The sequence below is a fragment of the Ursus maritimus genome, unplaced genomic scaffold (genome assembly GCF_017311325.1).
Source record: "Ursus maritimus isolate PB19 unplaced genomic scaffold, ASM1731132v1 scaffold_34, whole genome shotgun sequence".
NCBI lineage: Eukaryota > Metazoa > Chordata > Mammalia > Carnivora > Ursidae > Ursus > Ursus maritimus.
The window spans coordinates 3969547-3992091 of NW_024426008.1; the positions used below are offsets into that span (position 1 = coordinate 3969547).

At 44.8% G+C, this 22545-nt stretch overlaps 1 protein-coding gene and 1 long non-coding RNA gene across 6 annotated transcripts in view; one reads left to right on the top strand and one right to left on the bottom strand.

Annotated features, from left to right (window-relative positions):
• Nucleotides 1-10371, top strand: part of ISCA1 (iron-sulfur cluster assembly 1) — a 10810-nt gene extending 439 nt beyond the window's left edge. The window contains exons 2-4 of one of the 3 annotated variants that reach the window (XM_040620178.1): nucleotides 5864-5917; nucleotides 8651-8756; nucleotides 10032-10146. In XM_040620178.1, the coding sequence (XP_040476112.1) occupies nucleotides 5864-5917; nucleotides 8651-8756; nucleotides 10032-10120 (249 nt within the window). In that variant the 3' untranslated portion in view covers nucleotides 10121-10146. Of the gene's footprint in view, nucleotides 1-5863; nucleotides 5918-8650; nucleotides 8757-10031 lie in introns of all 3 variants that reach the window. The other 2 variants (XM_040620179.1, XM_040620177.1) reach the window with 2 other exon arrangements.
• LOC103667637 lies at nucleotides 5931-20772 on the bottom strand. 3 transcript variants are annotated; one of them, XR_005831827.1, is made up of 3 exons: nucleotides 20516-20772; nucleotides 16052-16486; nucleotides 5931-7914 (listed from the first exon to the last, which is right to left on the bottom strand). It is a non-coding gene; the product is annotated as an uncharacterized LOC103667637 (long non-coding RNA). The 3 variants fall into 3 exon arrangements; XR_005831826.1 differs by lacking the exon at nucleotides 5931-7914 and adding an exon at nucleotides 12294-13720; XR_569800.2 differs by lacking the exon at nucleotides 5931-7914 and having other exon boundaries at nucleotides 15334-16486.
• Between the last annotated feature and the right edge of the window lie 1773 nt (nucleotides 20773-22545).

Genomic DNA, 22545 nt, shown 5'->3' on the forward strand with positions numbered 1-22545 from the left:
GGGGGGGGGTAGTGGGGGGCGGCGGGGGCTGCCCGCTGCGAGCCCGGGGGCGCGACTGTGCTTGGGTCGCGGGCCTTTCAGAGCTCGGCGTGCGGGAAGCTGGGGGAGGGAACCGGGACCCCTGCCCTCGAGGTGCGCGAGGAGGGCGGAAGCTCGCCGGGGGACGACGGAGCGAGCGCGGCCTCAACAAAGCCCACCGCTCACTGAGATCAAGGCTGTAACGCACAAAGGGTTCCTTCCTGGGGTCGGGTAGGGGAAGCTTTTTGAAACAGCCTCTGCTCCTCCAGCGTGCCTCGGCCGTGGTCGGCTCGCACAAAGGACAAAGAAGGATAAAAATTTCTGCCCTGAGTGAGCGTTGGGCGTTTTCTGGGTGAAAGGTCGAACAGACTGGGAGGGCACCAGAGAGTCCATACCGCAGATGCTCACCGCGGGGTTTACCACGCAGACGGGATCCGGGTTGCACTGTGCAGTTGTTTTATTTTTTTTGTTTTTTTAACTGAAGGAAAACTCACATAACATAAAATTAACCACTTTAAAATGTACCATTCAGTGGCGTTTAGTATATTCACAATGTTGTGCAACCATCACCTCTATCTAGTTCTAAAACATCCCACCCCAAGAAAACTCAGTATCCGTTAGACAGCCACTTCTGTTTGCCATTTTGAAAGAGTTGGATTTCATAGGAAAGCTTACGAATCAGTCCCATTTCACTCTTGGTTAAGGAGAAGCCTTGGTGCAAGCATTCAGCACCTAGAGAGTAGGAAGTAGAGTGAGTCACGGATTCCATTCAAGCTAATGGTATAAAAAAGCCTGTTGTCAGAAAATCACTTGTAGCAAAATAGAAGAAAGTTGTGATCAGGTGGGAGAATTCATTTTTATAATGGATCAGTGTTTTCAGCCTGTGCAGAGGTTATCCTGATTATTCTGTATTACTGTTTTCTGTACCACCAAGCCTGTGTTCGTGTCTGGAAGATAACATCATCAGATCTTAGAATTCTCCAAGGTCTTGAAATCCCAAGAACTAAAGGACATGAGTCATACTTTGTGTCTTTCAGTCTCAATTTAAAAATATTCAGAACTGAAAACAATTCTAACACTGGTAATGGTAGAGCCAGAAAGAGGAGGTACAGAGATGCTTTTTTGCCTTTTCTTTGTCCATCATTTAGCATATTACCTGCTTTTTCCAAAATCTCTGAGTCATTCCCTTCCTCTCCATTCATTGTCATTCAGCTGACATTTAAGACCTCCTGTGTTTCAGGACAAGAAATGAATTGAGTTACACAGCCCCCACCCTCCAGGGACACAGTTGTGGGCCAGGCCTTTGCCACCCCTAGAATTACTAGGGATAATAACACAGCTCGCATTCTCAGACCTGCTCTCTATACACTTGCTCCTGCTTCATGACCTGTTAGCGGGCTAATTCTGCTAACAGAATTGTGTCAGTTCTTTATCTTGTCAATTCTTAGTTCACAAGTGCTCCATGTTGCCTTTGATCAAGTGTTCTGATCAACTTGACAAAGTCCATTGTCTGAATTTAGCTTAACTGTCTAGCTAACTTCAGAAGTTCCTTTCCCTGTAGCCTTAGCTGGTCCCAAAGAAAAAGCAGGTCCTCGATGCTTTTTCACCCACGGCCTGCATAGCAGGCTTGCAGTCAGTCATTTTAATCCTGGCATATGTTCCCTAGTCTCAGGACACTGTGGCATGCGTGAATTGCTGTCTGTTCTTAGTTTTTGAGCGTTTTTGCAAACATTGTAAATCCCAGCATCATTCTTCATGCACAGAGAGAAGTTAATTCATTATGTGCAGTGAGTGCTTTAAGACTTAACTTTCTAGTGGCACCTAGTTGAGAAGGACTAGGAAACAATATGTTACTTGAGCCCCAATAAGGAGCTGTTAATTCATTGAAGGACAAGTACCAGAAGTCCTTTGGAACAGTGACCAAGCAGTAATTTGTATATTTAGGCAGTTTAAGAAGTTTCTCCAGGAAACAATTGGAAGTAGCCTAAACGTAACAATGAGACGTTAGTTAAATAAGAGTAGATCCAGTTGGTGAACTATTATGTAGTCACTGTAAATAATGATTTTTTTTTAAGTTTGGGAGTCATAACTCTTCATTCTTTAACATACTATCTCTGTGTCAGTCATTTAATCTGTAATACTTAAATCACAGAATCGTAAGAATAAGGTGATGCATATAAACCATTAAACGCCTGGAAGGTACTCAGTAAATGGTTAATATGTTTATTACTATGTATTGCACGAGAAACATGTTAAACTGTTTAAAATGTAGGCTACAAAATATACACATACAGAGATGAATAGGAAAGGACAAAAGGGAAAACACCACAATGCCACCCATAGCTGTTAAAGAATGAGTTAAAATAAAATACTGTTCATTGGCTGCTTTTTATCTACCATCTTTTAAACACTAAAACACCACATTTATAATGAAATTAAAATAGGTTGTAGTTGTTGGGACATGTTTAGTGTACATAATCATGGAGTTAGCTTTGGTTTTAATTTTGTTTTCTTGAACGGCAAAATATTAAAATTGGGGAAATACTTAAGGAAATACAGTGTTGAGGATGAAAAGCTTCTGATACAAAAACGGACTAAAAATCTTTCTTAAGTGCCTTTTGTCTTGTTCTGAGATCTACCTGTGAGTAGATTAAAAACCATCATTATATTTCATTTAGTTTCAGGAATATTAAACTTTAATTCATTGGCCAAATCTCAGGTGAATAAGTCATTAATTATATATACATTTCTTAGAAAAGTATAGGTGTCTTAGTTGTTTCGGGGGTGTGCATGGAAATTGGAAGGCTTCCGGGCCTGCAGCACGTTGTTTAGTTGTGAATTTTTCGGACTATTTGCCAGATTGAGTGTACTATTGTAGAGTTGCCAGAGCCTGCAAATAGATGTAGAGCCCAGTAGGCTCCTCAGCTTCTGCCTGGTCCTGAGATACAGAAAGTATTTTTGTATTTTTTGTAGCTAGCATTTTCTTTTCAAGTGTCACATGTTCCGTTATAGTCATTCTGAATTGTTCTGAAAATTAAATCCCTCACTTAGAAAATTATAAGATCTGTATCTTTCCCCTTAAATAAGTACTCAACTGGGTTTCCATCATTAATAACACTCCTCCCAATGGAGTATGTTTGGTTTTGGCCCAAGACAGGAAAATTAAGAAAGACTCCTTTTGGTTCCTATAATGACAGTTCGCAGGCACACAGGCTGCTTTTCCCTTAACAGTATAGAGGTGTGGAGTCAACCACTTTGGGATAGGTGGACCATTCCATGAATTGTTTTTATTTACTGTGTGTGTAAGTGTTTTCTACTAAGAATTGGGAAAAGAAGAAAACAACATTATTTTGTAAAATCAAATTCGGTAATTTAATAATCACAAGGTAAAAACACATGGGGCTGTTGACAGAGTAGTGTGTACACCCTGTCGTCTTTGTTTTGGTCATGCAGCAGTGAACCCTCCTCACCTTTGACTCCCCAGCATTACAGGGCAAGTTGTACTTGCAGTAAATACTTTCCCATGGTTGTGCCTTTTTTTTTTTTTTTAACTTATCGGAAATCCTCTGCTCTTTGACAGTAATTAGATTAATTTCTTCAGGACTCAATGTGGGAAATAAGATCATGAGAATAACAGAAGCTAATTTTTACTGACAATTGTTTAGAAGGGTAAATGAGCATTTTTTAAACTTTTTTTTTTCAGAAATATTCCTGTAACTATTTGCCGTTAATATGCTGAGATCTCAAAAGAAAAAAAAACATAATTCTGCTCTTCTCCTTCTTCCCGTGGCATACTGTTCCCTGTTGTCCACTGTTGTCCCACTGGTTGCTCCTGTTCTGGTAGAATCGTGGGAAAAGGCCTTTATAAACCACCTACTGGTGGTGATTTCTTTTTTTAACCTTTTTTTTTTTTCCCAGTTACACACAATAAGGATATATGTACACATCCGCCATATATTAATAATTGAAGTCAGGGTTTCACTAAACATTCATCTTTATTAAGTGTAATACACTGTTTTCTTTTCTAGTTTTGTTTTTTTTTTTTTTTAAGATTTTTATTTATTTATTTATTTGACAGAGACAGCCAGCGAGAGAGGGAACACAAGCAGGGGGAGTAGGAGAGGAAGAAGCAGGCTCCCAGTGGAGGAGCCCGATGCGGGGCTCAATCCCAGAACATCGGGATCACGTCCTGAGCCGAAGGCAGACGCCTAACGACTGAGCCACCCAGGCGCCCCTCTAGTTTGTTTTTTAAAAAATTAACTAGTGGCAGCCTTCTAAATTGGTTTCATGGCCTTTCTAAATTGGGTCCACACTCTGTTTCAATATCCTCATCTGGCCAAGCCCCCACCAGACAGGCCAGAAGAGCACACTTTGAAGCCATCCTCTCGGTCTGCTCCTTTAGCACAGGCTTGGGTTTTGGCTACAGTTACTTCCGAGTCATAGGTCATAATGTCCACTCTGGGATTCCACAAACCAATAAAATGCCAATAAAAAAAACTGGAGGACCAGCACAGCATTGCCAGCTAAGGAGCTAATAAAACAAAGTAGGAAGGACATGATCTCTTCATTAATACACTCATCATTGTAAAGTATCAGGTTTATATTGAGCTCTTTGTGCCTGGCACCGTTCTGAATGTAGTTCATGAGTTCATGTATTTAATCCTCACAAGAATCCCGAGGAGGAGGGTCTGTTCTCCCGGTTTAAGCCAAGTAACAGGCTTGGACACAGCTAGGAAGTAGGGCAGGAANGCCTTGGAACAGACTCCGTCCCCTGACAGCGCGGTGAAAAAGCAGATAGGATCCAAGAGTAGAAATTCAGTAGCTGTTGGAAAATTGCACTTCCCAAGAAAGTGGGATTGTTGATGCTGACCCATACACATACCCTGTGTTGTGGCATTTTCCTCATTTTGAGGACAAATGGGCTAGGTAATTAAACAGCATTGCTCCTGAAAAATTCCTCCCTGTGCTTGTTTCTGTAGTTGACTGGCTTAGTTCTGTTCATCCTGAGATGAATGTTGTTTTAAGCCTCATTTAGTAGCTGTGTGAACATGTGGGGGGACTGGCATGAGAGGCACCCTCAAGTTGATGCTGCTACTTTGTTTCCTCCATGCATTTTGATGGATTTGAAATAGATTTGGGGTAAGCCCAAAAAAACCCAAAAACAATAGAGTTAATAATCAAAAGGAAAAATGCCTGAAGGTTGGCTCCCCCAGCGAGTACTTGATTGATTCATTGGCTGTTGGGTGCCTTCTTTGTGTCTAGAATTGTACTTGTTGCCGAGCATAGAGTAGGAGCACAAAACAGATACTGCCTAGAAAACTCAGATTTGTGGTGTAAGTAGAGAGAACCAGAGAACTTAGGACAGGGAGCTGATCGTGACTGGGGGGAATAAGATTCAAAGAATCTTGGGGCGCCTGGGTGGCACAGCGGTTAAGCGTCTGCCTTCGGCTCAGGGCGTGATCCCGGCGTTCTGGGATGGAGCCCCACATCAGGCTCCTCCGCTATGAGCCTGCTTCTTCCTCTCCCACTCCCCCTGCTGTGTTCCCTCTCTCGATGGCTGTCTCTCTCTCTGTCAAATAAATAAATAAAATCTTTAAAAAAAAAAAAAAAGATTCAAAGAATCTTGCTAGAAGGTATTTAAAAAAAAATGTTTTATGTTGAGGAGAGTTCATGTATTTGTATATAAAAGCCACAAGGTACTCCGACAAGAATGGAATATAAATTTGTCAGATGAATTTGCTAAAGATAGATTTGAGTCGTCTTAAAGACTAGGAAACGTGAACTCCAAGGCTTTAAAGAAAGCAGGTTTTGTAGCTAAAAACTTAATAACTTGTTCTTTTTTCAGACACCTTCAGCAGTAAACAAGATAAAACAGCTTCTTAAAGATAAGCCTGAACACGTAAGTAAAACCAATCAGATGAATAGTCAGTAAATAATTGAAGTTATATTTTCACAATGAATTTATCTTGTGATAAACTATGTTTTCGTTGGTTGGGGGTTTTTATTTAGGAGGTAAAAATGCACTCACAATTTTTAGAGATTCAAATAAAATATAACGGGGTATTCAGTGAAAAAGACCTCATTTTGTGACCCCAGACTCTGGGTTGTCTTCCATCCTTTTAAGAGGCTACCTCTGAAGTGTCCTAAGTGAGACAGTCTGTATGTTTTTATCTGCCTGCACTGGGGTTTCTCAGCCTCCGCACTATTGATGTTTTGGACCGGATAATTCTTTGTTGGGGGCGGACTGCACGATGTTTAGTAGTAGCGCTGGCCTCTGCGCACGAGATTCCGCTGGCACCGCCCCACTCCTCAGTTGTGACAACCAGTAATAATTCCCCGAGGGGAACTGCTGGCCTAGGTCATGCTTGTTATGTTTGTGTATCTCTTTCCGTACTTAGAGAAAAGCATTCCATACATGCTGTGGTTATGCTTTGCTTTTTGCCCCTAATAATACAGCTTGAAGTTCTTTACAGACATTACAGAAAGACCCACCTCATCCTTTTTTATAACTGCATATGTTAGTGTATTTTATTGAACAGGTTTTCTTTATTTAGCCAGTCCCCCATATTAAAGGTCTTTGGGGTTGTTTATATCTAGTGCTGACACAAATATCATTCAGCAAGTATTTGGTGTTTGTAGTGTGCCGGGCCCATTGTTCTAGAAGACCGAGCCTGTAAGCCTGGTTTAGTGCACTGATGTAGGCTGTCCTCCTAGACCGCAGAATTCTTGGGGAGGGGTGTGTACATCAACGTCATCACATTGCCTGTGGAATATTGTAAATTATAGCCAAGTACTAAACTATTAATACGTAGTAGTTAGACTATGGAGTGGTTTCTAGGTTCTGTTGTACGACCTACATTACAATGTGATGAAGTTCTGGCACATTGCTCCTAAGAATTATTAAATGCTAAAAGATATCGGTATGCCAACTCCGTTTGGATAGACTAATGAAAAGAGTATATACGCATCGACCAAATGAAACACTGGTTTAGCTGAGTGTAGCTGTGAGGGATGACAACGACATGAAAAGGATGGAGCAAACACTTCATTGGGTGTCATTGCTGGCACAAGCAGTCCCTTTTCCAAATTCCAAGTACCTAAAGCTGTATTTGCCTGTATTCTGTAAGTATCTGTGTTCATTCCTAGTAGTTGGGCTTGCTCCTTGCTTGAGTCTTCCCGTTTATAGAGATGAAAGCTAAGTCAAGTCAGTACTTAGGACATGTGCTCCAAAATTTGAGCTAGACACTTTATTATTGATCATGCCGAATACGTGAAACGCCCTTACACGTTCTCTCAGCTCGCACTCTGAGAGTGAATAAAACCACAGTTCTGTCTCCTTGTTTTTAAGGACAGAAGAGAACTACTGTCAGAATGCTTCAGCTCGTCAAAACTCCCAGGCAGCTTAGCATTCTAACTCCCACTCTCACCAGATGTCTTCCCACTCCTGTGGTTGCTTTTCTGAAGCAAGTACACGTAGCTGCTTTTAAGAAAATCAGGATCTGCTTGGTGAAATCATACTTATGATGATACTTTTACTGGATACTTCAAAAAACCAGATAGGACCCAAGAGTAGAAGTTCGGTAGATATTGTTAGAAAATAGACATCGGTATTTTAAAAGTTCAGTTTCTGGTAACTTCCTAAACTTCTTAAGGTCTGTGTTGGCTGCAGTCTTTTGATTTGTGGTCCTCGAGAATGTTTGCACAGTTCTGCCTTAGAATTAAGACCCTGTGTAGAGGCAGTATGATTGCCAGGGGAAGGCCTGTGTTGACCTCAGTGAACCTAACCATAGGGAAACTTCCTGAGACCATCTCATGTGATGAGGTGGAGCACAAATGTTTTTGAAGAAGTGAGAATTTGTAAGGAGTCATCTCTGCCATCAGATACTTTTCTTTTTCCTTAAAAAAAAAAAAAAGTGATTATTCACATTTAGAATTAAAACTCTTCCTTTAAGGGACACCTGGCTGGCTCAGTTGGTAGAACATGTAAGTCTTGATCTCAGGGTTGTGAGTTCAAGCACCCCAATGAGCAGAACTTACTTTAAAAAACAAAAACCTCTTCCTTTAAAAATGTGATGCCCAACCTAAATGGCTAATAGCAAGGGTTAAGTAGTTAACATGCATTGGTATAGTAGACTGCTAAGGCATTATATGCGAATGATAATTGTGAAAGTTATTCACGTGGAAAGACGATGTCTTAAGTGACGAAAGCAAATCAGAGAATTAAGATTTATTCCTGCTCTAATAAAGCTTGTGTTTAGATTATAAGTATATATGACGAGGACTGGAAGAAAAAAGGAAAAAAAATATGTTTTCTGTAGAGTGGTGATGACTATGGTTTTGGGGGAGTTTTTCCCCCTTTGTATTGTTTTGGGATTTTTGCATATAATTGTTTTTATTGTTTTAGGATCCACACTAGTGTTGCAGTGCCATTTGTTAAATAGCTAAATTTTTTAAGTGCTTGTTCCCCCTTCCACTTACACTTCCTAAAGGGACATTTTATAGCAAGAAATCTAATCTGCTATTTCTCTTTAAGCTTATGAAGAAAGCAAATAATGTCAAATAGCCAGGGTTTTTATGAATGTTTAATACATACTACTTTAAAACTAAGTTTATATTTACACTGCTTTTTCAGGTAGGTCTGAAAGTTGGTGTCCGAACCAGGGGTTGTAATGGCCTTTCTTATACTCTAGAATATACAAAGACAAAAGGAGATTCTGATGAAGAAGTTGTTCAAGATGGTGAGTTTTAAGCATATATAGTGCTCGCTATGAGGTAGGGTGGTTTGACAGACTTTCATATATCAAGTGATTTATACACAGCAGCTGAGTGAGAATGGTACCATATTGTTGCCCGTATTGCAGATGAAGAGACTGAGGCATGGAGAGGTGAAATAGCTTGCCTACGGTCACTCGTCACTCGGCTAGTTCAGTGGCCTGGTGAAAAGTTGAACCTAGTCAGGTTCCCTCCAGAGGCTGTGCTCTTCTCATTTGTTTGTTTGTTTCAATTACAAAAGATAATCATTGTGTGCAGAAAGGTTTTAAAATGCTAAAACTTCAGACCAAACCATCCATTTTTGTGGGAAGCAGCAGTTTGACGTCTATACCAAATAAGTAATGTCATCTCATGCTTTCGAGGAATCTGTATTTTAAATTTTTATTAAAAATGTCAGTGTTTTAATTCTCTCTTGCCCCCTGCCCCTACCCAATAATCTGATAAAACCTATTTAAAACAGAATAATGCCACAGCCTTGGGGGAGGTTCAGTGTGCAGGGGTATTTCAGTGGTGGCTCTGCGTCAGAGCTGTGCTCTTAGCTGGCTTGCAGGTTCCTACTGTTCATCCCATTAAACTGATATTACTGATCGATAATGACACGTTTGTTAATATGTTGTTTTTTAAATCACTACATAAAATACCTTAAGTATTAAATTTTTTCAGAAGATGAGCTCTAACAATTACATACAGTTTATAGTTGAGTAAGCACTCAGTTTCTTATAAGGAAGGAAGCTTTCTTAAACCGATTATATTTACGAAGATACCAGCCTCTCCCTGCATAATTCCAGGGAGTTACATTACTGCCAGTTTTCCGGCCCATGAGCAGAAGAACAAAATAGCCTCACAGGCCTTATGACCCCAGCCCGGGGTATCACAGTCCTGTATGTGTCTCGGCTTGCCAGTGTGTCATGTGTATGGATGTCAGTGCAGGCTTTTCACATATTATTGACTCTCTTTATAGAAGTCTCACTGAGAATACACATTTCCTTCATGTTGCAAATTAGAAAAACGCGTGCAGTATAGTGAAAAGCGAATTCTGGTTTTACATGGAATTGTGGAATACGCTTCCCTACCAGTGTCTAGCCTAGTAGCATTGTGTTTGACATAGATGATTGAGTGGAAAAGAAGGGAGACAGGGAACTGAGCACTAATCTCTTAGAGGAAATAATGAGACAGATTCAGAAGCTCCCTGTCTTTGTCAGTGGTTACTATTTAAAAAGTTCACTTGTGCTTTGAATCAGCAGGTTCCATAGACCCGCAGGCTTTATGTGACACGTGTTTTCTTCTCCCCAAGGAGTCAGAGTGTTCATCGAAAAGAAAGCACAGCTAACACTTTTAGGAACAGAAATGGACTATGTTGAAGATAAATTATCCAGTGAGTTTGTTTTCAATAACCCAAACATCAAAGGAACGTGTGGCTGTGGAGAAAGCTTTAATATTTGACTACTCTGGCTGTAAGCTCCAGGAAAACTCATGGAAGTCCTAGGGCTTACTGAAGAAACCATGTGACTGTCACGTGCTTAAAGTTTATAATGTATGACTGCCTTACGAGGAAAATAAAATGATGCGTTTGAAAGTGAAGCCAGTGTGTTAGATTCCAGGAGCAGCGATATTTGTATTCTTTTTAGAGGGCAGAAAATGAGAAGCCATTGCTCTCTTTGGGTCATTTTCCTGATTTGTAAAGAAAAAAAAATCCTACCCTGCACTTAATTGTCTTGCATCCTTTCTGTTAGAACCAGTTTCATGAAAGCTGCCTACCCGGGAGGATTTCAGAAAACGTATTTTTAATACATGTGCACTCCATAGTTTGCTGTTGAGAGTGGCGCGAACGTGCATTTCCCGACCAGATTGATGGCTCGGAAAATTCAAAGGCAGAAGATCCTGACTGCGGGCTTGACGTGGAAGCGCACTGGTTTTTTACCCAAACTTGGCACGGCATTCCTACGTTTTTGTCCGCAGTTTCGTTATCAGATGCCACATTTCCTTTCCTCTTTAGCAGCACCAGCCAGTAGAGGAAAGTATCGAACAAAGATGTCCTTGAACTGCAGTGCAGAACAGTTCTGCGCGATGGCATCCAAAGGTAAGAAATACTTCACCCACTACTTTGAGTCCATTTCTTTTGCCACCCAAAACGTCCCTTCAAAGGTGGAATCTCAAGCTGGCTTAGATCCTTTTGGTTGAAAGGTGTCCTAAAAGCCATCCAGCCCACTCCCTCGATTCTGTGCCTGGGGAAGCGACCCCCAGGGAAGCTGCAGGACGTTCGTCCACCCTCACACTGTGGGCCGCGTCGCGGCAGAGCTGGGACGACTCTCGCTCCCCTTCCGGGTCGGGGACATCAGCTCTGCAGTCTGAGGCGGTCAGGGAAGATCAGTGTGTGGTCTGGCTTATCTGGTTGGCGTTTTGATAAGATTTCTTTGTAATTTGATGAAGATCCTATTGAGTTTATTTTGAGTGAGCAGAATCTTATTTTAAAACCCACTTATGTGAATTACCATCTTGTTTCTTTAGAACTTTGAAACAGTGGTTTATGCGAGCAGAGAAGACATTTGTAGCAACCCGGAAATGTCCTTTCCGAATATAATAGTCATTTTGAAGCAGAACATGAGGGTCTTTTCTTACAATTCCTAATACGTGTACACTTTCTGGATCTCAAGTTCAATGACACATTCTTAACCTAACATTTTCATCACCAACTTTCCTCTGACAGCGTTCTGTCATTTGGTTACTGATTCTCCTGGGTTTGACATACTAAGTGTTCTATGAGATGACACATATGCTTTTTTTGAGAGCTGATTTTCATGAATGGAAGTAGTTGTCCCCTTTACGTCCGTTGTATTTCCTGAGTACCCGGCACAAAATGCGCCACCACCTGGAGCCGGAGCTGCATGTAAATGCTCGTGAGTCCGTATTGTTAATGTGATTGTCAATCCACTTATAATCTGCAATACTGAACGTATGTAGAGACTGACTTGTCAATAAAAAAGAACATGGCCTCTTTGTGATCATAAAATTGCCTTTTCTTTACAAGGAAGAAGGGTTTGGGAGTAGCTAGTCCAGCGACTAGTGAATAATGGCTGTCTTTCTTGAAGTCTCGTCGCTAACAGGAATTTTCTGCACCGGATTCTGTTGCATCATCTTCTTACTGCCTCGTTCTCCATGCAGCCCTTTGACAGAGCCATTTTGGATCGCCCTTGGCCCCAGAGACCTCAGCATTCCCTTTCTTCTTCAGCCTTGTCTTCTCCCTGCTTCGCTTCCTCCACCTTCTCGCACAGATTCCTTCTTACGTTCTCGTGTCATAATCGCTACCTGGAAGGCTGTTTCCAGATCTGTCATCCAGGCTTTATGTTTACCTTCAAAAAGCTTCTTAGCAGTTCACCTCAGGCATATTTGTAAGCACCTGCTCTCCGCCTGCCCTGAGGTTTCACAGTTGACTGGAGACTGTCCCCAACCTCAGAGATCTTAGAGTTGGCAAATGAGACACCAATGAAGAGAATACTGTAAGTGTTGTCATAGATAAAATTTATTGCGTACTTGCTGCATGCCAGGAGCTGTTTGAGTAGTTTCACAATAGTCCAGTGAAGTACGTCTGACTCCTGTCATTTCGTAGATGAGAAATTAAAGCACAACATGAGTAAAATGGTTGACCTAAGTAACACAGTCAGTGGCCGGGTCAGAGCGACCGTCCACACCATCTGGCACCAGGCTGTGCTCGTAGCAGTTGGGCCGTGCTACGTGTTCTAGAACCAAGATGGGCGCACTTTCTAAGAAGTTATCTTAGAGGTTGTGACACTTAGGCCAAGTTTTAAAAGCCCTAAGAGATTAGGGGAAGAGGGAAGAGAATGGACAAAACTAAAGAGGATTGAAAACGTGCAGGAAGCTAAGCACTCCGAAGAATGTGAGGGATAGAAGGGGCAATAGGACAGAGAACGTTGGGGCTTTCCCTGGCTTCTGTACAGGCAGGGAGCCCCTCTGAGCCTTTACAAGGGGGCTGTCAAAACCTCTGCCTTCAGAAGTGTCCAGCTGGCTGCCCTGTGGAGTGTGGAGAAAGCTGGTTGGGGAGGAGGACAGGAGGAGGTACTGCAGAAGCCCAAGCAGGACCTGAGGGAGAGACCGGCGTGAGGCTTTGGAGGTGCCGTCGGCAAGACGCCGTGGAACAGACCGAGCTCAGCAGGGCCGTGGTGTTGTGGTCCTTGGCTAATCACACAAGCGACACTTCACTGGTGGTTGTGTTTTTTTAGTCTCTTGCACAATATTGAAAGGTTTTTGAAGACAGGAGCTTTATCATTTGTTTGGTATTCATTTAACACCAGGCATGTTGTCATTATTTTTGACAAAAAGACTGTCCAACATCCATGTCCTGTTTCCTCATTTAGCCAAGCTCCACTTGAAACCCTGGGCGCCCTCTGAGAGGTCACTTCATAGTGCCCCCATGTGACACGGAGGACGTCAGCTGCTGTGGTGGGAGCTTCATAGATGGTTTTTAGTTAGAAGAGCACTAAACTGTCCTAGGAAGGATTTCAGGAGAAGGAGGCTGCGGTGCTCCTGTGCTACCTGCAGTCTCTGCCCTCTGCCTCTGTCCTACAAGAACGATTGTCTCTTTGGCAAAGAGGGAAGTAGGGAGGGGGTTGGAAAAAAATTCATCAGGAAATACCTTTAAAAAACAGCCTTTCTTGTCTTGTTTTGATGCCTGAGAGACCAGGAAATGCAAAAGTCTGTGATGTTAAGCTGCTTGGTCATTCCCAGGCCATCGACCAGCTGTGAGACCCGTGGAGCCTGCAGAGCTCTTTACAGGTGTCCAGTTAGTGCCTCGGCGCAGACGTGACCTGGGCCACGAGAGCACATCAACTCAAGGGTGAATACACACGTAACCAGCCTGATGCTGGGGTTCAGTTCGGCAGTTGCTGAGATGCCAGCACACAAAGCTGTAGGTCTGGGGGGAGAGACACATGGATTTGAGTCATGGGCTCTGTCATTTTGTAGCCTTTTGACCTGGTGCCCCTTCTGGAGAACAGTCTCAGGATTTGGGGAAGTTTGATGAGCTAACTGCACATAAACAGCATCCGCCGTAGAGTTGACACGCGGTGTGTTGTAGTTCTAGTCCCTTATACCCGTGGTTATCAGTCAAAGCGAGAGTTTCAGAAGAGCGTTTCCATACAGTTAGGGAGTTACTACCCCGTATTAAAATCTGGGGGAGATTTCCTTATTTCTTTACATGACCACAACAACTTGTTTGAAAAGAACTACAAATATAATCATGCAGAGAAATTGTATTATTTTGTAGCTGATTATCTGTTAAGAGAATTCCCATGTCGGGGGCCTAAGTGGCACAGTTGGGTAAGTGTCTGCCTTCAGGATAAAGAAAGGGGGGGTAATCAGAAGGGGGAATGAAACATGAGAGACTAGGGACTATGAGAAACAAACTGAGGGCCTCAGAGGGGAGGGGGGTGGGGGAATGGGATAGACCGGTGATGGGTAGTAAGGAGGGCACGTATTGCATGGTGCACTGGGTGTTATACGCAACTAATGAATCATTGAACTTTACATCAGAAACCAGGGAAGTACTGTATGTGGTGACTAACATAATATAATAAAAAATCATTAAAAAAAAAAAAGTGTCCGCCTTCAGCTCACCTCATGATCCCGGGGTCCAGGGATCGAGCCCCAAGTCGGGCTCCCTGCTAAGTGGGAAGCCTGCTTCTCCCTCTGCCTCTGCTGCTCCCCCTGCTTGTGCATGCTTCCCTGCCCCCTTAAATAAAATCTTAAAAAAAAAAAAAAAAAATTCCCATGTAAAGGGATGCTGAAGTAGCAGAGATGCAAGGAGTAGTAGCTGGAGGGGATGGAGGGGGGTGGGGTCCACACCAGACTTAGATGGAGAGCCAGGCTGGGGGTCTACGTACCCTCTCTCTCTGCAATGTGGAGCCCATGTTGGGGGTTGAGTCACAGTGGCATGTGTGATGTCAACTGCCTCCCTTGCTGTCCACCAAAACCTTCAGTAAAGGCTAGGGTTCTCATGAATGGCATAGAACGTAGCCTTCCCCATGGCAAGGGCTCTCCCAGTGATAGTCCACCAACGTAAAACTCCCCTGTCTTTGGTAGCCCTAGTGGATTGCATCATGGATTTACTTCCCTGAACGAGTAACTCCCAACTGTTCACTATCAAGTACACATTTAGGGGCGCCTGGCTGGCTCAGTCAGAAGAGCATGCGACACTTGATCTCAGGGTCATGAGTTCGAGCCCCATGTTGGGCATAAAGATTACTAAAAGAATAAACTTCACGTATTTACTGTTCTCCATAGAGTCCAGGTCTTCAAGCAGTCCTCAAGCTTCAAAATGTAAATAAATCTGAGGATCTTGTTAATAGTGCAGACCTGATCCCAAAGGTCTAGGGGGACCCGGGGTTCTGCATGTTGAGCCAAGTTCCAGGTAAAGGCCATTGTGGTGCTTTGCAGACCACCTTCGAGCAGCAAGGTTTTACACTATCTCCAGAAGTACCTGGTGGTATTAAGTGGTAATTTGCACCTGTGTTTTTTTTTTTTTTTTAACCAACTACCCACCATGGTGTTCAGGGATTCTGATCAGCATGAGATGTGGCTAGTGGATTGCCACCCTTGAGGTGACAGGACCTCCCGGACTGCTTACCTCCCAGTTTTAACTCTAAGCACTGTCTGATTCCTTTCAGTATTGTGAAATACTAAATGTCTTGAGGATGTCCAGCTGCATTTCCACTTAGTAGCTTCCTTGGTGGCTGGATCCCCAGCTCAGTCCCCACTCCGTTACCCAGCACAACCAGGCGACCTGGAGAGCCCCTAGTCCTTTTGACCCTAATACTCTGGAACCAGAGTCTTCTCAGACCAAGTTTGACATCTCAGGAAGGGGAAATCTTGCACGGCCCTTCTGTTCTCTGAGCAGCCACATAAGGTGGCACAGGGCCTTGCCTTTCCTCAGGAGATGTGTTTTGTGGTAAAATGCACATAACCAAATTTACCATTTAAACCACTTTCAAGGGTGCAGTTCAGTGGCCCTAAGTACCTTCACATTGCTGCACAGTCGTCACCATCCATCTCTAGAACTTTCTCACCTTCCCAAACGGAAACTCTGTACCGATTAAACACTAGCTGTTCGTTCCTCCCCGCTGCCAGTGCCTGGTAACCACCATTCTGCTTCCTGTCTCTGGACTTGTCCACTCTGGGCACCTCAGCCCTGCAGTCATACAGCGTTTGTCCTTTTGTGTCTGGTCAGGGCATACATTTTTAATCTTACCAGCAGGAGACCTGGCCGAAACAGTTACTGTTGCTCTTTAACCCGCACTGATGGAGTCCTCAGTTATTCGGCTGTGAGACTTTCCGTTGGTGATGTGTCTGCTGATGGTTATTTATGAACAATTGAGGGCAGTTTAAGAAAAGCATCAAACAGGATAAAAAGCATCAAAAGACTGTGCACTCGACTGACCCAGACGAAATACTTCATGAGGACTCTGGGGAGCAACATCAGGCAAAACAAAGTGAAGTATATAGCACGACCCTCACTCATGTCCGGGAACAAAGCCTAGCGACGTCATCGGTGCTACAGCAGATCCTCTCTTCCTCATTTTCAGTGCAGCCCTAATCCACTTCCGGCTGGACCATGTGGGCAGACGTAGGAAGCAGTCTGTCTCCGAGTAACTGCCTCGATTTCTCTTCTGCATCTTGTCCATATCTATAGAAGGAAAAACTTGACAACTCAGCTACTTAATGTTCACCTTTTAGAATAAAATGCCCATCCTCCCCATTCCACCCATTACCCTCATGCAGGAAGGTAATCCCCTGACCCTTTGTGTCATGCAGCTGTTTATGTGACCTTGAGGAGGTCCATATGTCACAATGCACACTCACCAACACTTAGCATTGGCATTGCCAGATGCCAGGGTAGCCCGGGAGGTACCAGATGAATGAGACCCAGCCCTGCTCCCAGACACGCAGGTTCGTGAACAAGATGGCCACATAAACAATTATAAAGCAAATGGTAAGTGCTGCGACTGACCCACTCCTAGGGCAATGAGAGAAGGGAGAGGAAAATTCGGCCAGCTTTGGGCGTGGCTAGGAGAGGAAGGGTGACGTGGGAGGCGGAGAGAGACAGGAGAGGCTGACACTGAGAGATGAGGTGGTAGCTGGGTTCATGTCTACAGATCAGGGTTGGGAAACTGACCTCCTTCCAGCAGGTCACAGGAAGCTGGACCCAGCTGGTCATGACAGCCTCACCAGTCCCCCTTCCCTTGGGGACTTCACTTAGCAGCCTTGCCCTCTTTCTAGATTTCTGTGCCTTCTTTCCCCACCATGTTCCCTCTGACCCATAGCCCTGACTTGGCTCTACTCTCACTACGCCCGTCCCCACATCCAGCCCTGAGAGCGTATGGCTTCAGTAGAGATGGAGATCAAAAAATGGTAGAGAGCTTCCTTTCCCGGTTCCAGAACCAGCATATGCAGACAAGCTGTTTCCCTTGGGCCCAAACTGAATGGTGGAAATAAATGAATGCATCAAACTGGCTTCCATGCAAAGCTGCCAGGTGTCACATCCTCCCCCTGCCCAAGCAGGCCTGGCAGCCCAATGCCACCGAGCAGATATCGTTCGCTGGGGGCCGTCCACAGAGCTCAGAGGACAGTCAGCATTGGTCCATGGCAATTCCTTTGGACGGAATTGCACTGTTCGAATCCATCTCACCACCTCCTACCCCAGCTGCTACCCACCCAGGGTTTTTTCTTCCTTCTTCCCTTCCATACATGGCTACCTTACATTTCAGGTGCTAGGAGCACCCATAAGCACACCGTGGTGGTGGGGACGCCAGACAAAACTAAGGCTGGTGACCCAGCAAGAGCTTCTGGACTGGCCTGGGATCCTGCTCGGTACATGAATGAGCCAGTTCCCCGGAGAACAGGTGGGGAAGTAAGCCCCAGTGCGGCTGTGCAACCTGTCTCTGGTATCAAAGGAAGTGGAGTAGAAATGGCTGTAGGTGTGGAGGTGGGTGGGCACGGTTGGCATTGCCCATGGGAATCCCCAAGGACATCTGTTCCTCCTCTAGGTTGCTGAGCAGAACAGTGCCCCTCTTCTCTGGTTCCTGTCTGTGGGAATCTGGCTCCTTTTGGGATTCTGTCCTATAGGTCAAGTGCTGCCGCCCCCACCAGGCAAACCAGAATCAAGCAGAGATGCTCCCTGGAGCCTACATCAGGTACTGATGCCCGTTGTTAAAAACACTGGCATCCTCCGTTGTCCTCTCCTGAGGCCCCTGAGCTGCCCCCATGTCCCCCGCCGTGAGAGCCTGTGACACGGCAAACTGAACCGCCCATGTCACCAGAAGATGTTCCTTACCGCTCTCGTTCTCCCAGGCTCAGGGAGGATGGCGGCTGGCTCATTCGGAGAGGGCTCCAAGGAATGCCCCTGTGCGCCCGCAGATCTGTGCTGGTTTGTTTCAGGCTGACTTTCTGTGTGTTCAGGCTGGCTTACCCCCACGGCTCCAGCCACTCCGTCAGCAGGTGTTTATGGAGCCCTTGCTATCATGGTGCCTTGTGTTTTGGGGGACACAAAGATGTCCCCCTCAGAGGTGACCCTGCAGGAAGAGGGGAGGTGGGAGGAGGAGAAAGGGCGTAGGAGCAGCAGCTGATGAAGCCGCTAGCCCTTAGAAGAACAAGTCCCGGGAGCCAGGCCTCCTTACAGGCCCTCCGCAGGAGTTAGCGCTCCGAATCCTCCCGCAGCTCTGGGGAGCCGACACCATACTTCCCGGCCCGTTCTACGCGTGTGTACCCTAGTGCTGAGCTCAAGGCTAGCCAGAAAGGCCTTGATTCTCTTAGCCACCGTGCTCAGCTGGGGAAGGTAAGACCAGTACAACTAAACAAGATGGAGAACAAATGCCACTGAGGAGACGCAGAGCCACTGTCAAGGAGGCTCGGAGGAGCAGGGGAGGACTACACGAGAGAAGAGAGGTGGGCTGCTGCTGAGAGGAGAAGGGCCCTGGGGCCTCCGTCCAGGGAGAACGGATAAACAGGCACAGACATGGCAGAGTGAGGGCCGTGGGTGCCACGTGCGTGGGTGCCACGTGCGTGGGCGCTGTCAGAAGATCCACCCGCGGGAGTAGAGCTGCTGGACTGGGGAGTGGTGGGGACACGGGTTCCTATGGCTGCTGGCTGGGCCGGAAAGGCCCGATTGCCAGGTGAATGCGCTTGCATGCTGCGGGCCGCTGAGGGTTCTGAGCGAGAGTGAGTCTGGATCAGAATTCTCTTTTAGGAATGGTTGACCCACAGTGGCTTACAGAAAATAAGACGTTGGAACGCAGGCTTTCTAGGGCACGGAAACTGTTCTGTGTGATGTGTGATGGCAGATTCGTGTCCTGATACGTGCGCCAGAACTCACAGGATGTACAACACGAAGTCAACCCCAGTGTAGACTAAGGACTTGAGTTAATAGTAATATCGGTCCAGGGTGCCTGGGAGGTTCGGTCAGTTAAGCATCCGACTTGATTTCAGCTCGGGTCGTGATCTCGGGGTTGTGAGATGGAGCCCCGCATCGGCCTCCAAGCTCAGCAGGGAGTCTGCTTGAGAGTCTCTCTCCCTCTCCCTCTACCCTCCCCCTGCTCTCGCTCACTTACTCTCTCTAATAAATAAATCTTTTAAAAAATAATGATATTCTGGGTGGCTCAGTCGTTAAGCATCTGCCTTCGGCTCAGGGCGTGATCCTGGCGTTATGGGATCGAGCCCCACATCAGGCTCCTCCATTGGAAGCCTGCTTCTTCCTCTCCCACTCCCCCTCGTGTTCCCTCTCTCGCTGGCTGTCTCTCTCTGTCAAATAAATAAATAAAAAATCTTTAAAAAAATAATAATAATATTGGTCCATCAGTTACCATAAATGCATCACACTAAATCGGGGTGTTAATAGGGGAAGCTGTGTTTATGATGGTGGGGAAATGTGAATACTTTTCAAATAATTTTCTGTAAACCTGAAACTGTTCTTTAAAGAAACGAAGTCTGTTAATTATTCAGAAGGGTTTTTTTTTTTTAAGATTTATTTATGAAGGGAGAACCACAGGGAGAGGGACAAGCAGGCTCCGTGCTCAGTGCCAAGCCTGATGTGGGACTTGATCTCATGATCCTGAAATCATGACCTGAGCCAAAACCAAGAGTCAGATGCTTAACAGACTGAGCTGCCCAGGCACCCCTCAAAAGTCTTTTTTTAAGAGCTTTTAAAAAAAATTTTAATTCCAGTATAGTTAACATACAGCGTTATATTAGTTTCAGGTGTACGATATAGTGATTCAATAGAAAAGATGTCTTTTATTAGCAAAATAATCAGATGGTCCCATTCCTAAGAAACTCAGGTTTTCAAAAATTGCATTTTGAAAGCAATTATTTCAAAGGAAGGATTGAGAGTTTCATTCATTTTTCCTACCAACATTTAAATAATAAAGGTCATTTTTTTTAAATTTTATTTAAGTAATCCCTATACCCAACGTGGGGCTTGAACTCACAACCCTGAGATCAAGAGTCACACGCTGTTCCCACTGAGCCTACCAGTGGCCCCTGTAAAGGTCATCGTGAATAGCTGGCTGTGTACAGCCATGAAATCCCCACATCAGAAAGCACTCTGGCCTTTGCATCTGTATCTGCTCAAGACTGAGAAGCTCTCTGAGCACATCAGGCATGCGCAGCAGGGTCGTGCATGCGGGCTTCCACGGTGCACGCCCCGAGCCAATGTTCTCACCTTATGCCCCTGCCATGTGTTGGTAAACAAGGCCACTCCACCGGCACCGGCAGGCAGATTCCAGGCTGAGGAATCCGGGGAAGTCCTCCAGGAAAGCCCAGTAGGCATTTTGATGAGAAAATCATGCAAGAGCTAACAAAGTCCGGATGAATCCTTGGGTCCCTGTGGGCTCTCACTTGCTTCCCAAGGGCTCCTCTTCTCACTTAGACCAGCATCCCCAAAGTGTGGAACCCTGTAATCTCTCCAGTGGGCCACAGGCATCTGGAGGTTTCAGAGGAAAAAGCAATGACACAGTAGCAGTCACATGTCTTGAACTGGAGATGTAAGATCGCCGTGACTTCACAAAACCTTGTTTTGTTCTCCACAACCATTCCATATTTAAATGTTGAGCATTTTCCATAAGGAGAGCATTAACCAGATTGTCTTAAGGACGTTCAGTTGACAGAGTTCATCCTGGCTTACTTGGGTATCAAGTTTGGGTATCAAGCTTGCAATATATTTTTTAAGATTTTATTTATTTATTTGAGAGAGAGCATAAGCAGGGGGAGCAGCAGAGAGGCAGGGAGCCCAATGTGGGGCTCGATCCCAGAACCAGAGATCATGACCTGAGCTGAAGGCAGACGCTCAACTGACTGAGCCACCCAGGCACCCCTCAAATTTGCAATCTCTATTATTGCTATTGAGTTATATTTTATTCCATTTCACTGTTTAAAAAAGGGCCCCAAAAGTGTTCACTGAAGCATAAAATAGTGATGGAAACTGTATTTTATATCCTACAGATCAGAAAAATCTTTCAAGTACCTAAGGTAACTGTGAGTCCAGAATGATGTAGAACATCAGGGTTTATTGGGTCAAGCAAATCTGCAGGTAGGATATTCCACAGAGTAGTTGAACATTAAATAGGAGATGCGGCTGGATCTTGGCGTCATGAGTTCGAGCCCCACGGTGGGTGTAGAGCTTTCTTAGAAACTGAATAGGGGGTGCCACAGTGAATATCTGCTTGCCCGGGTCTTCCCCAGCAAAGTTACAAAACCTGGTCAGAGGGTACCACCAAAGCTTTTGAGTTCTTCAACAGTAAAGCGTGGTGACGATAAGACACTTTTCCAGAAGAAGTACAAAAAATTGCTTTCCAGGACAAAATGATTCATTGCTGAACACAGAGTAAAGACAAAAATGTATTTGAAAGCTTTACTTACTGAAGCAGATAGGTACATGTTCCGTTATAAACCTGTCTACACTGGGGCGCCTGGGTGGCGCAGTCGTTAAGCATCTGCCTTCGGCTCAGGGCGTGATCCCGGCATTATGGGATCGAGCCCCGCATCAGGCTCCTCCTCTGGGAGCCTGCTTCTTCCTCTCCCACTCTCCCTGCTTGTGTTCCCTCTCTCGCTGGCTGTCTCTAACTCTGTCAAATAAATAAATAAAATCTTTAAAAAAAAAAAAACCTGTCTACAGAGTTACTCACGTACGTTATGCTCCATGAGAAACGAAATGAGCTAGTGGCCAAATAGTTTCATCAAAGATCTTATTTTTTAGAGATTTTTAAAAAATTTTTAAATTAATTATTTTTTAAATTAATTTATTTGAGAGAGGGAGAGAATGTGTATGGGGGGAGGGTCAGAGGGAGAGGGAGAGAATCTCAAGCAGACAGTTGAGCACAGAGCCCGACGCAGGGCTCGATCTCACGACCCTGAAATCATGATCTGGGCCAAAACCAAAAGTCAGATGCTTAACCAACAGAGCCACCCAGACGCCCCTTTAGAGATTTTTTAAATTTCATTTTGTCAGTTTATTTATTTAGGTAATCTCTATACCCAACATGGGGCTCGAACTCACAACCCCGAGAGCAAGCGTCACATGCTCTTCCCACTGAGCCAGCCAGGCACCCACCACTATTGTACAACGATTAATAATCTACAACATGACAAAAGCGTTTCCAGATGCAGACATGAGCTGGTCTACAGCTGTTGATGTATGTGCCGTATGTAAACGTGAGGAAGGAAGCCATAATGATGCTTTGTTCTGTGTCCCTG